Source organism: Cebus imitator, unplaced genomic scaffold (genome assembly GCF_001604975.1).
Source record: "Cebus imitator isolate Cc_AM_T3 unplaced genomic scaffold, Cebus_imitator-1.0 Scaffold200, whole genome shotgun sequence".
Taxonomy (NCBI): Eukaryota; Metazoa; Chordata; class Mammalia; order Primates; family Cebidae; genus Cebus; species Cebus imitator.
In genome coordinates this window covers 1,181,219-1,194,967 of record NW_016107515.1, presented here as the reverse complement: position 1 = coordinate 1,194,967, position 13,749 = coordinate 1,181,219, and the positions used below count along the sequence as shown (strand labels likewise).

The window sequence follows — 13,749 nt, the reverse complement described above, 5'->3', positions numbered from 1 at the left end:
AAAAAAAAAAAAAAAAGAGTGATTTTTAATTTATTCTTTGTGCTTTCCTATATTTCCCAGTTTTCTACATTGGGCACCATTTCCATTATAATCATACATTGCTGACGATATTAAAAACTAGAATAATGTTTTTGCTAGAAGTTTAAAGACTGAAAGTCCAGGGCCGGGCGCGGTGGCTCACGCCTGTAATCTCAGCATTTTGCAAGGCCAAGGCGGGCAGATCACTTGAGCTCAGGAGTTCAAGACCAGCCTGGTCAACACAGGGAGGCCTCATATCAATTATCAGGAAAAAAACAAAGTCCACTTCCTTTGACTCAGAATTTTTTCAATGAATAAGATAATCTAAGAAATTAAGCATGAATATACACTAAAATTTAATGTCCTTAATGTCCATTAGTAAGAGACTAAATTATTGTCTACCCAGACAATGAAACTGCAGTTACTAAAAATGTACCAACCTGGGCAACACAGGGAGACTCCATCTTTACAAAAAATTTAAAAATTAGCCAGGAGTGGCTGGTGTGGTATCTGTGATCCCAGATACTTGGGAGGCCAAGGTGAGAGGATTACTTGAGGCTGGGAGGTTGAGGCTGCAATGAGCCATGTTCCACCACTGCACTCTAGCTTGGGCAACAGAACAAGACCCCGCCTCAAAAAAATAAAAATTTTATTTTTAAAACTAAAAATGTAGACCTATGGTTACTAATATGAACCATACTGCTCACACCACTCAATTTTAAAATTGGGTTATAATTAAGTGTATGGAGTATAAGCCTATATAAAAACAAAAAATATATATTTTAATATATTTATATATATATACACACTTTATGTAATACACACGCATGCACACACAAAATGAGCACTGTATACAAAATGTCTATCTACATATCTGCATAGAAACAAAATGTCAGAAGAAAACAAAGAACAGATACTAAATGAAGTGAGATTAAGACTGACTGGTTAATTTCTTCTTCATACTTGTCCGCTGACTAAAACCTTTGCCATTAAAAAAAAGTGTTACTAGCCAGGCATGGTGGCTCACACCTGTAATCCCAGAACTTTCGGAGATCAAGGCAGGAAAAGTACTTGAGCCCAGGAGTTCGAGACCAGCCTGGGCAACATAGGGAGATCCTGTTTCTATTTAATTGAAAAACAACAACAAAAATCAAAGCCAAAAAATGTTACTTTCATAAACAGAACAAAGAGTAAATATAAACCAACAGAAATAAATAAAACCAGCCCTCTTATAAGCAACATAATAAACGTCTGTAGTATCAGGTACACGACATCATTTTTGTTCAAGTAAAAAGACATTTTTTAATGTGTTCTGAATTCCATTTATCCATGTCCCTATCCTCAAGTTAGACTATGGAACTGTAATCTATCACACACATTGTTTTGGAAACCATAAATTATAACTGTTAGTAAAGCAAGGTATAGTTTTCCCATAGCACAGGCTCTCTTCAACAGGGAATGTGATTTCTTAGTGCTAGTACTATGTGCCAGGCATTGTGCTGTCATTAAAACTTTCTCTAAAATATTAATTTATTTGCTGTTCTTCTGCTGCTTCAAATTCTCATATCACCAAGTCATCCTCACTGTTTTCGGAAAATATAACATGGAAATTTCAATGCATAGGAATAATGTTCGGCACTGAACTTTCAAAGTCTGTATCATCATTAAGACACTTTCAAACTAGTACTACGTATAAAAGACAGCATGATACAGTTGTGGACCATGAGCTTACAAAGGCTGATGGCTGATAATAATAATAGGAAGGTGAAGAAGAATAAAAGCTTGAACAAGGCTTCTGTGACTGCACATCATTGGACACAAGGAAGTGAAACATGTACGTATGAGATCAAATCAATGAAAAAAACACTAGATCAGTAAATAGTATGCAGAAAACTGGTTGGTCATTTAGAAGAAATGTGCATCCCTAATTCACAGCATATAGCAAAATAAGTTACAGAGAAAATCAAAGATTTAAATGCAACATATAATGCTAAAAAACACAAGAATATTATTAAAATATAACAAGTATAGCCACATAAAAAGTAAACTTTTTTTTTTTTCCAAAACTTTCAGCATGGTCAAAACCCTTATTAAAAAACTGAAAGGCAAATGTCAAACTGGGAGAAATATTTGCAATAAGTAACAGTTCGTATATTTAATATATAAAGAGTTCCTACAAATCAGATATTTTAAATGACGCTGTCAATAGAAAAACAGAAACGGCCGGCCGGGCGCGGTGGCTCAAGCCTGTAATCCCAGCACTTTGGGAGGCCGAGGCGGGTGGATCACGAGGTCAAGAGATCGAGACCATCCTGGTCAACATGGTGAAACCCCGTCTCTACTAAAACTACAAAATATTAGCTGGGCATGGTGGCGCGTGCCTGTAATCCCAGCGACTCAGGAGGCTGAGGCAGGAGAATTGCCTGAACCCAGGAGGCGGAGGTTGCGGTGAGCCGAGATCGGGCCACTGCACTCTAGCCTGGGTAACATGAGTGAAACTCCGTCTCAAAAAAAAAAAGAAAAAAGAAAAACAGAAATGGCCAATGAATATTTTTATGTATACATATATTCCATCTCATTAGCAATTAATTAAATGTACATTATAATAACAAGATATCATTTTTGAATTTTCATCTATCAAAATGTCAAAGAACTACAAAATTAAAATATTCAATGTCATCTGGAGTATATGAAAAGGGAATCTCTGGTGTGCTGCTTTTAAGAGTTAATTTGACCCAGCTTCTCAAAAGTACAAGCTAGCAACCTAAATGTGCACAGTATCTTACCTAAGAAAATGATCACAGACGTCTACAAAGACTTAATTACAATGAAGCGTAACTCCACAAGGCTTAAAATGTCTCAAAATTAAAGGCAGTCTTAATATAGAAGGAAAATTTTCTGAAAATTACTAATATATCTATTAAATGGAATATTACACAATGATTTTAAATGACAGGAAATCTTAATTCATCATGTTACTATTTGCCAGTTTTTATTTATTGACTTTGAACAAGTATGTTATTTTTAGTAATAATTTTAAAGTACACCTTAAACATTTTAAATTATACTCAGGAGTTATAGCAATGCTTGGAATATAAACAGATCTATTCTCCATGAAAGCAATTTAGCCATACGTATCAAAATAAAGCACTGTTCACTTTAGATAAATCACTGAGCTATATACTTAAGATTTCCAAACTTTTCTATATATACTTTATACTTCAAAAATGAAAAAACAATTAAAAAAACACCTGTACTCTCGCCTCTACCCCCAAAATCTAGGGATGATAAAAGTACCATTCACGAAAGAGTTAGACTTTACTAATCTGGGGACATGTCTATAATATAATGTTAAGTAAATAAAGCAAATAAGTGACGTTGCATTGTGATTTTTCTAAGGTAGGCCCATTTTTTTCTATTTTAAAAAAAATGGCCAAGCACGGTGGTTCACACCTGTAATTCCAGCACTATGGGCAGCCAAGGCAGGCGGATCACCTAAGGTCAGGAGTTCAAGACCAGCCTGGCCAACATGGTGAAACCCCATCTCTACTCAAAATAAAAAAAAAAAAAAAAAAAATAGCTGGACGTGGTGGCACACACCTGCTGTGGTCCCAGATACTCAGGAGGCTGAGGCAGGAGGACTGCTTGAACCTGGAAGGCAAAGGGTGCAGTGGGCCCAGATCATGCCACTGCACTCTAGCCTGAGCAACAGAGTGAGACTGTCTCAAAATAAATAAATTTTAGAATTTGTTTTAAAATGAGGGAATTCCCATAGTTGTCAGATTGCATATCCTCCTATGAACAAAGAGAACAAATATACAATGACAGACAACAAAATGTTAACATTTGTTTCTTAGTGGGGAGGAAGGGATTGGAAGGGAGAGATAATTAAACTTTTCTGTATATAATTTAATTAATTGATAACAAAATACTGATATTCCTTGACCAAGCAATTGCACTTCTAGGAATTTATTCCATAGACATAATCGTACGAGTCTAAAGATACATGTGCAATAAAATTACTGAAGTACCTGATTCCCACCAAAAAGAAAAAACAATTGTAGTCGAAAGGCCCTTCAAAAGGAAAACTAGCTGCCACCGGGCTCAGTGGCTCACACCTGTAACCCAGCACTTTTGGGAGGCTGAACAGGGAGGATCACTTGAGCCCAGAAGTTTGAGACCAGCCTGGGTAATATACTAAGACTCTGTCTGTACAAAAAAACTGAAAAATTAGCTGGGCATGGTAGCACACGCCTGTGGTCCCAGCTACTCAGGAGGCTGAAGTGGGAGGATAACTTGAGCTTGGGACATCAAAGCTGCAGTGAGCCATGATCCTGCCACTGCACTTCCGCCTGGGTGACAGAGCAAGACTCTATCTCAATAAAATAAAAAAGAGAAAACTGGCTATTTTGCTGAAAGCCCTATGATGGAAAGTTCTATTTGGTGTTACATGCTGATACGGAAAGATGGTCAATGTATGTTAACTGAAAAATAATATGTATAATATGGTTGTATTCACATTTTTTAAGCTTTAGTCTAAAAGTATAAAGGGAAACTGGTAAGTGATACTTTGGGGAGTGAGACCTGGGATCAATGAAAACTTTACATGTCTTTTTATTAATATAACCTTTAGTACCAGCCATGTTATTTTTAATTTTTGTTTTATTTGGTTTGGTTTGGTTTGGTTTTGAGATGGAGTCTCACTCCATCACCCAGGCTGGAGTAGTACAGTGGGCTCAATCTCAGCTCACTGCAACCTCTGCCTCCCAGGTTCAATTGATTCTCCTGCCTCAGCCTTCTAAGTAGCTGGGATTACAGGTGCACTCCACCATGCCCAGCTAATTTTTGTATTTTTAGGAAAGACAGGGTTTCACCATGTTGCCCAGGCTGGTCTCAAACTCCTGACCTCAAGTGATCTGCCTGTCTCAGCCTCCTAAAGTGCTGGGATTACAGGTGTGAGCCACCATGCCTGGCCTTTATTTTTAATTTCTTGAATCTTGTTTAAAAATTTTTAAATGCTAGCATGAAACAGTGGTTTGTAAAACTTTGAGGCATTTTAGATTTGCTTTTAAAATGCCCTAGAAAAAACGAATTGAAGAAACACTAAGCTAAGATTAGCATAATTTTGAAAACTGAGGTAAAGTTAAATAATTCTCTTATTTCTATAAGGATAAAGGTGTTTTTGTTTGTCTTTATATTTGAGACAGAGTTTTGCTCTTGTTGCCCAAGCTGAAGTGCAATGGTGTGATCTCAGCCCTCTGCAACCTCTGCCTCGGATTCAAGCGATTCTTCTGCCTCAGCCTCCTGAGTAGCTGGAATTACAGGCACGTGCCACCACACCCAGCTAATTTTGTATTTTTAGTAGAGAGGAGTTTCTCCATGTTGGTCAGGCTGGTCTCGAACTCCTGACCTCAGGTGATTCGCCCACCTCGGCCTCCCAAGGGATTACAACAGGCCTGAGCCACTGAACCCGGCCAGGACAAAGTTTTTAAAATGAAATCTACCTAAGAGCCTCATTATGTAGAATGGATAAATCCAAAGCTATTCTAAGTGAGATCAAAGTAAAAAGGGCACTGTGCTAGCCCCTCCTTTATCCTTCTAGTGACTCCAAAGTCAAGCTGGGGTTCCACAGAGCATTAAAAATACCACTGTTAAAGTCATGAGCAGCAGCATAATAACACAGAGAACTACACAATTTGATGGATTCCTCCCTACTGAACAGACAGGAGGAAGTAAAACCCTAAAATAGCAACAAATGTTCTCTCTGGGTGGTAGGTGTTCAGGCTACTACTAATGGAGTTTTTCTTCTCTTTCGAACTCTATTTTGAAAATTTTCTTATAAAGAGGAAAGATGTGTTTTTTTAACCATGTATGTATGTATACGTGTGTGTGTGTGTGTGTGTGTGTGTGTGTGTATTTTTTTTTCTTTTTTGGAGACAGAGCCTCCCTCTGTAGCCTAGGCTGGAGTGCGGTGGCATGATCTCAGCTCACTGCAACCTCCACCTTCTGGGTTCAAGCAATTCTCCTGCCTCAGCCTCCCCAAGTAGCTCAGATTACAGGCGCCTACCACCACATCTGGCTCATTTTTGCATTTTTAATAGAGACTGGGTTTTACCATGTTGGCCAAGCTAGTCTCAAACTCCCGACCTCAAGTGATCTGCCCACCTTGGCCTCCCAAAGTGCTGGGATTACAGGGGTGTGCCACTGCACTCAGCCTATTTATGTATTTTTTAGAGCAAACCCGTGGCCTGCAGGCCCCCAGGATGGCTTTGAATGAGGCCCAAAACAAATCTGTAAACTTTCTTTAAATATTATGAGATTTGTTTTCTTTTGCAGTTTTTATTTTATTTTTTTAAGCTCATCAGCTATCATTAGTGTATTTTATGTGTAGCCCAAGACAATTCTTCTTCCTATGTGGTTCAGGGAAGTCAAAAGATTGGCCACCCCTGTTTTACACACAAGGATCTTGCTCTTTCACCCAGGCTGGAGTGCAGTGGCGTGATCGTAGCTCACTATAACCTCCAGGTCTTGGGCTCAAGGGATTCCCCAACGTCAGCTCCCGGAGTAGCTAGGACTACAGGCGCATGCCACCATGCCTACCTAATTTTTTATTTTGTTTTGTAGAGACAAAATACAAAAATAATATGTTTCCTAGGGCCTTGCTATGTTGCAAAGGCTGGTCTCAAACTCCTGACCTCACAAAGCACTGGGATTATAGGGGTAAGCCACTGTGTCCAGCCGAAAATGTAGGTTTTAGTGTTTATAAAAATACTATAGATCTACCATTGAGAAACCCAAAAGGTTTACATTATCAGACGCAGAACGCTATAGGATAATCAACAAGAAATGACAAATACCCAATGCTCATTAGAAAAGAAACAGAGGCAATGATTTTAAACAGCCATATCTGACCTGAGACAGATAGACTGACCCTGAACAAAAGAGGCCTTACCATATGCATGGTCTTTTAGCTAATCCTTACTTTGCCCTGGAATCCCAGGCTGCAGGACTGAAATTCCCTCTTAAATAGAGAACCAGGAGCAAGTAAACTTAAAAAATGGATTTTCATCCCATCCCACCCCCCAATCCCCCGCAACAGTAAGAATCAGTTACGAGGTGGCAATTATCTTTCTCTACCTCATAAAAACACTATAAAATTTTTAAAGATGAAGAAACTGGGGTTCAGGAAAATAAAGTAACTTTCCCAGTATCACAGAGTCATTAAGTAGCAGGAACAGGACTAGAATTGGGGTTTGTCTGCAAAGCCAGGGTTCTTTCTACCAAGCTATCTCTCTCCTCTAAAAAAAATATCCTCTTACGTCAAAAGCTCTGGTAAGTTCTGTGGCATTCTCAGACCGCTATGGCTCACTAAACCAAACAAATAAAAAAAAAAAAAAAAAAAAAAAAAAAAACAAGAAAGGCAGCTGTTAAGAAGTTGCATTACTTACTGCCCCCACACTATATGCACTAGAGCTTGGAAGGAGGCACTCAAACTCGACTCATATGATTTTCATAGTCATTCCCAGTCATCAATCCTACCCCTGCAAATGGCTTATTACTAACACTCTCCCCCAGCTGAGGCTGCAAATGGCATTCCCAAGAAAACCTGCCAGTCTATTACATCACACTGGTGTATTAGCTTTAAATTTTTAACTACAACAATTAAGGGAAATTTGTTTCAACCTAAAAATGGCAGTTGCTAGTTAAAATGGTGGTTGTCACTACAGACTGGTGACTAGAGCACTGGCTTTGCAGTCATCCAAATTATGTTCATAACCTAGTTCTGCTACTTCCATCAATGTGTAACCTTAGGCAAGTTAATTCGCTTCTATAATTTCATATATAAAAATGCCAGGATTGATAACTTTTCCATAAAAGATCAAATGAGATAATCCAATTCCTAGAGCCCAACACATAGAAAGAACGTGGAAAATAAATGATACATACTATTATTAACATTGGTATTATTCTCATGTCACAGGAATCTGGGCAAATCAATAATCCACATGGTTCGAACTCCTGATTATTTGCTATAACAATCAACTGGTTGAATCAGGATATCTGAGGCAAATGAAATACTGACTACAGTTCAGCTTGGTTCAGAGATACCCAGTAGAGGCCCTGGCACATACCAATTCCTCAGTAAATATTCATGGAATTAAGTCTGCAGAGTCCACTCAAGAACCTCACTAGCTATGAGATTCCGGAGGGCTCATTTTGGCAAACAGAACGGCATTTGTTTTTCCTATAGAATTTAGCAGGTTTTTCTTTTCTTATTTTCAAATAAATAAGATTAATAACTAAACAGACCATATACCAGGTATCAATAGTGAGGTTTCTACAAATAAAACTAACATGGAAAACTACAAAAGCAGCATTCCAGAATAAAGAAAACCAGTTTGGGAATCAGGCAAGTATGCAGTTCATATGCCAGTCCTACCACTTTACAGTTATGTAAACATTATCTTTAGCCAAACAGTCACCTCAGGCTCAGTTTCCACATCAGAAAACTGGAGATAAGAACACCTGCCTCACAGGGTTGTCACAAAGCTAATATATGTGAAGCACCATGCAACAGTTGGTAATGAGTAATTTTTAAGTCTCTGGTATCTGCTTTCCCTTTTCAAAGATGGCTGAAACTGGAGTGGGTAAATTATGCCTAAGGGCAACTACTATCTTCCTTACTCCTTTTTCAAAAGGTATACTAAAATTCAGCCATATAGACAGGTCAATGGGCTCAAGTTGCAACTATCAGTGGATCCACTGTGACAATTTTAAGGGGACTCTTTCATGGAACTCCACAGACTGGGTAAGAACTATGCTCCGTTCTCTCCAGGTAGCCTAACTATTCCTTCTCTTCTCAGGCCTGCTTAATAGGAAGTTACTAAGAGGTGTGCAAAGGGAAAGTCATCTTTGCAATAAACCAAAGATGTAGCATATAAGCAAGAGGCCTTCTTTGAGAGCCCAAACCCAAATTAAAGCACAAAATTTTAGCACTGTTTGGAGACTGGAGGTAAAGGGGAGGAATGCTGGCATTAAAATAATACTTTAGAGAGGAAGGAAGTCTTCCAGGTTCATTAATATTAAAACATGTTTACTTTCCATTCACATGTGGAACAAAACAGAGTAATGATTTGCTAATTCCAATCAGCTGAGTACTTATTTCATTTTACTGTGCTGCATCCTCTCAATTATATACTAGCAAAAATTAAAGCCTAAGTAAACAAAATACACACCTCTAAAGACAATATTGTTCTACTCACTGAAATAAGACCCAGTCAAGGCAAAGTTTCTTTTTCTTTTTCCTCTTAAGTGAATTTCACAGAGAAAGATGAGTCAAAGAACTTTTAACAAATTTGGATTTCCATTTTCAACAAGGTAGAAACCCGTACTTCCTCCCACTCACCCCACCTCCAGAGAACTCACAATACTGTTACTAAAACATATTGAAAGATGCCTTCCATTGGCCAATTTCTTTTAACTGAATGCAATAAAAAGAATCTGCACTTCAAGACCTCATTAACAACTACAATTCTTCCCCTACTTAAATTTCCAGTTCTGGAAAAAACTGGGTCAGCCTACTAAAAAGCAACTGTAACTTTTTTTTTCCCCCAGAAAAACAGAGACAAAAATGTATACTATTATAATAACACAAATATCCATTATATAGCATCAAGGAGTGCACATGCAATAAATAATGGCGGCCATTTCAAGAACACTTTTGTTAAAGTTACATCACATGCACAGGAGCTGCTTTTCCAAAAGTAAACATATATTCATTACACTTTGAGCCTCACTGAAGCACCCTATTCTTTTATGGTAACTCTTGTAACCCACCTTTATATACAGAATCAAAGACAACTGGGCCCTGTATTGAACCCACTCTACAGTTAATGGTGTTAGTGAGGTTCCAGTACAGTTTTCCAAAGAAAGCAATTTGAATCAATAACCACACCAGTGCTACTCAGAATGTTTGCCAATAAGTAAATAAAATGCCTGACCCCAATATGAAGAAAATTTTCCTGCTTCCTGGCTCCCCAGCTCCATTTAAGACTGTAAACATGAATAGAAAGATAACCTTGAGAACAGTAAAGTCACCCACACCATCAATAATATCCCTCTAACTCAATGCCTAATTTTACAGTTTTCCTAAAACAGGACAGTCTCAACCGGATGCCAGGAATTTAATATGGCTTTTTAAAGATATATCAAACTGTCTGGAATGTGCAGTGATGAAAACCGAATACTGCTACTGAAACCATACTTAATTAAACACATGCTTGCTCTAAACAGAGCTTCACAAATAAAGCTCCAATGTTTTCTTCCTTGGCTCTCTTAGAAGCCACCCCAACAAGAGAGGGTCACCAGCTGCACTCCTGCTAACAGTTCTATCCTGAGCAACCCTTTCCCATCCACCCCCAAAAAGTGTTACTTTTATCTGTGGAATTCTCTGCCGGCCTCGGCCTGGAAAACTGGGTGGACCCTGAGGACAGGTGTCAGATCTGGCCTTTAGGAGGTGGCCCAAACTGACAAGTTATTGGCAGCATAAAGCTATGATCTTTATAAACTTCAATTTGAGGCTTTATACCAGTATTGATTCCCTCCCCGCTCCTTTTTTGAAGAGGGGAGAGAAAGCAAGCCAAAAGGATGAGTTTCAAAGTAGAAAAATCACCACTTTAATTATGAAACCCTCCCAACTCAACAAAGTACTGTTAAAGGTAGCCAAATGGAAAATGTCAGGAGTTTTTGGGTTTTGTTTTTGTTTTTTTGGCACATGCACAACTATTAAAACATGAGAATTACAACCTCAAGGTGAGGGGGAAAGAGTAAAAAGCAGGAGCAGAAAAGGGGAGGACAGGGCCCAGCCAAAGACCCATTTGCTCAGAAGGGCCTCTCTTGGTACTAACTCCTCCGTGTGGGGTAGCCAGGCTGGAGGAAAGCAGAGGGTTACACAGAACATTTAGCAGACTTAACATTGGATTAAACACACTACTGCAAGTTTCAACAAATGTTCATGGCATACGTAAAAACACATTTACAACAAGAAAGAAGAGAGGCACCTGGAGACATCTGACACTGGGCATGCTCTGCAGGCAACTCAGTGCGCACATGCTCTCTACCAGGTTGGCGCAGCCTAGCCACAAAGACCTTGGCACAGAACACTGCAGGATGACAAAAAGGAAGGAAGAGAAGAAGCAGTTAGAGGCCGCAACAAATCACTCCTTCACACAGGTAACTTGAATGTTAGTTGGGGCAGGGGGTGCACCCTTGGCAGTTTGGAGGTTAGGGGTTAGGGATGGTCCCAGACAGCTTACTGAAACCTTGGGAGAGGGCCCACTTGATGTTCTATGGAAAGGAGGTTTCTGCTGCCAACCACTAATTTCTCAGGATATAGTGAACAGAGTCAAGAGGGAGAGAGCGAATATTTAAACAAAAACCCACTAAAGGGAACTGTGAAAGTTTGAGTGCAAAACAAAATTAGTGGTGAGATTGCTGACTATAATTTCATCAATGCCACAGTTTCTGGTCTATGTCACAAAACCATAATTGTCATCATTGTTTAAGAACCTACTATTTGCCCAGCACTTTACATTTGTTCTCTAATCCTCATATCACAGTGTAAAGAAACCGAGGCTCAGGGGTTAAGTGATTTGCACAAGGACATAAAACAAAGGAGGGGAGAGCTAGAATTTTAAACTTTCATTTGTCCGCTACCAAAACCCACACTCTTTCTACAAGACTATGATGCTGCTGTTATGAAAACTTCGATCACCCCAACTTTTATCATGTGAGTAGTTTTACACCTTCCTAAGGTAAAATCACAGGAGACCTAGAGAATAAAGAAAAAGAACAAGAAAGATGAGTGACAGACTGATAGATAAAGGCAAAAAAGAGGTGATTAAAAATGCATCTGATTTTCAGTTTCATCCACATCTCTGTCTTCCCAAAGAAAAAACACTGGGATGTCATTTTCATTTTGGACTTTGTTTACAAAGTTCGTTTGACATGACTAAGAATTAAACACTTTTCCCATCCTCTTCTAAAAGCTTGCTGGTTTTAAAGGGATTAAGAAAAAAGTAAAATATAAAAATGAACATATATATTATGGCTACTACTTAATAACCATTAGGCCATAATGTTCAATCATTCAGATCTAAAGTCAATTAATTTACTATGGCAAAATCAATAATCATGCAAAAAAAACTAAAGGTGAGTGTTTGGGTTCACCCAAAACATCCCAGAAGTCTTGGATCCAAGTTCATATACTTATTTGTTCTAGCTATAATTAGAATAGCCAAATACGCTCATTTGCCTGAGACAGTCCTAGATGATATTGTCCCCACATAACTTTCACTCTCAAAAGTGTTCTGGTTTGGTGGATAAATTCTACAATCACCCAGCTGCAATACAAAGATCGCTTTGCTTGAAATCAGAGACCTGGGTTCCTTTCTAGCATCTGCCACTTACTAGTTACATTTCACCTATAATACAAGGAATATTGAGATTACTTAGAAAAGGCATTTAAAAAAAAAGAATACAAAATCAGAGGAACCAAATGGAATAAAAAATTGAGCAGTGCCAGGCGTGGTGGTGTGTGCCTGTAGTCCCAGCTACTGGAGAGGCTGAGGTGAGAGGATCGCTTGAGTCCAGGAGTTCTGGGCTGTAGTGCACTATGCCGATCAGGTGTCCGCACTAAGTTCGGCATCAACATGGTGACCTCCTGGGAGCAGGGAACCACCAGGTTGCCTAAGGAGGGGTGAACCGGCCCAGGTTGGAAAGGGAACAGGTCAAAACTCCCGTGCTGATCAGTAGTGGAATTGAGCCTGTGAATAGCCACTGCACTCCAGCCTGGCAACATAGCAAGACCCCATCTCTTTAAAAAAAAAAAAAAAAATTCAGCAGCTTTCTGGTAACAATGAAAATGACACACTTCCAAGGTATGCCTTTATTCCAAAGCTTACCATAGCCAATACAGTGGCAATATATCATCAAAACTCCAGGCACACAAATTTAGTTGCCCCAACACTTTCATATCAGAGTGCCAAACACATAAAAGGTGCTGAATGTTTGCATAAAATAATGAAAGTAGTTGCCATTTGTCAAGCTTCTGTTATATGCTAGACAGCTGAAATAGTAAACTCTCACAATAACCCTTGTAAAATAGGTATTATTCCATTTTACGATGAGGAAACTGAAGATCAGGAAAGAGATATCAAGCAGAGTCCCATGGAATTTTTTTTCAATTAAGAAAAAAATTTTTTTTTAATTAAAAAGGAAATAGCCTGATTTGTTAAAACAGCAACATAAGCCAGGGGCGGTGGCTCACACCTATAATCTTAGCACTTTAGGAAGCTGAGGTGGGCAGATCACTTGAGGTGAGGGGTTCAAGACCAGCCTGGCCAACATGGTGAAACCCCGCCTCTACTAAAAGCACAAAAATTAGCCCGGCATGGTGGCACGCACCTGTAATCCCAGCTCCGCGGGAGGCTGAGGCAGGAGACTGCTTAAACCCAGAAATCAGAGGTGGCAGTGAGCCAAGATCACACCACTGTACTCCAGCCTGGGAGACAGAGTGAGACTGTCTCAAGAAAAAACAACAACAACAACAACAACAACGAAAAAAAAAAACACAGCAACTTGTCCAAGGTTCAGGAGAATAAGGGCTAATAATTGATGGCAGAATTAGGACTAGAAATTAAACCTGACAAACTTTCTTTTTTTTTTTTTTTT

General features: G+C 39.0%; 1 protein-coding gene across 9 annotated transcripts in view; it reads right to left on the bottom strand.

The window, feature by feature from the left end:
• The window catches only part of FBXW11 (F-box and WD repeat domain containing 11), a 149,775-nt gene that overhangs the window by 86,996 nt on the left and 49,030 nt on the right, over positions 1–13,749 (bottom strand). For 6 of the 9 annotated variants that reach the window (XM_017547674.2, XM_017547675.2, XM_017547677.2 and 3 more), the window contains one exon: positions 11,079–11,180. The exons of the other annotated variants lie outside the window; for them this stretch is intronic. In XM_017547674.2, coding sequence (XP_017403163.1) covers positions 11,079–11,180 — 102 coding nt within the window. The remainder of the gene's footprint in view (positions 1–11,078; positions 11,181–13,749) is intronic. 9 annotated transcript variants of the gene reach the window in all.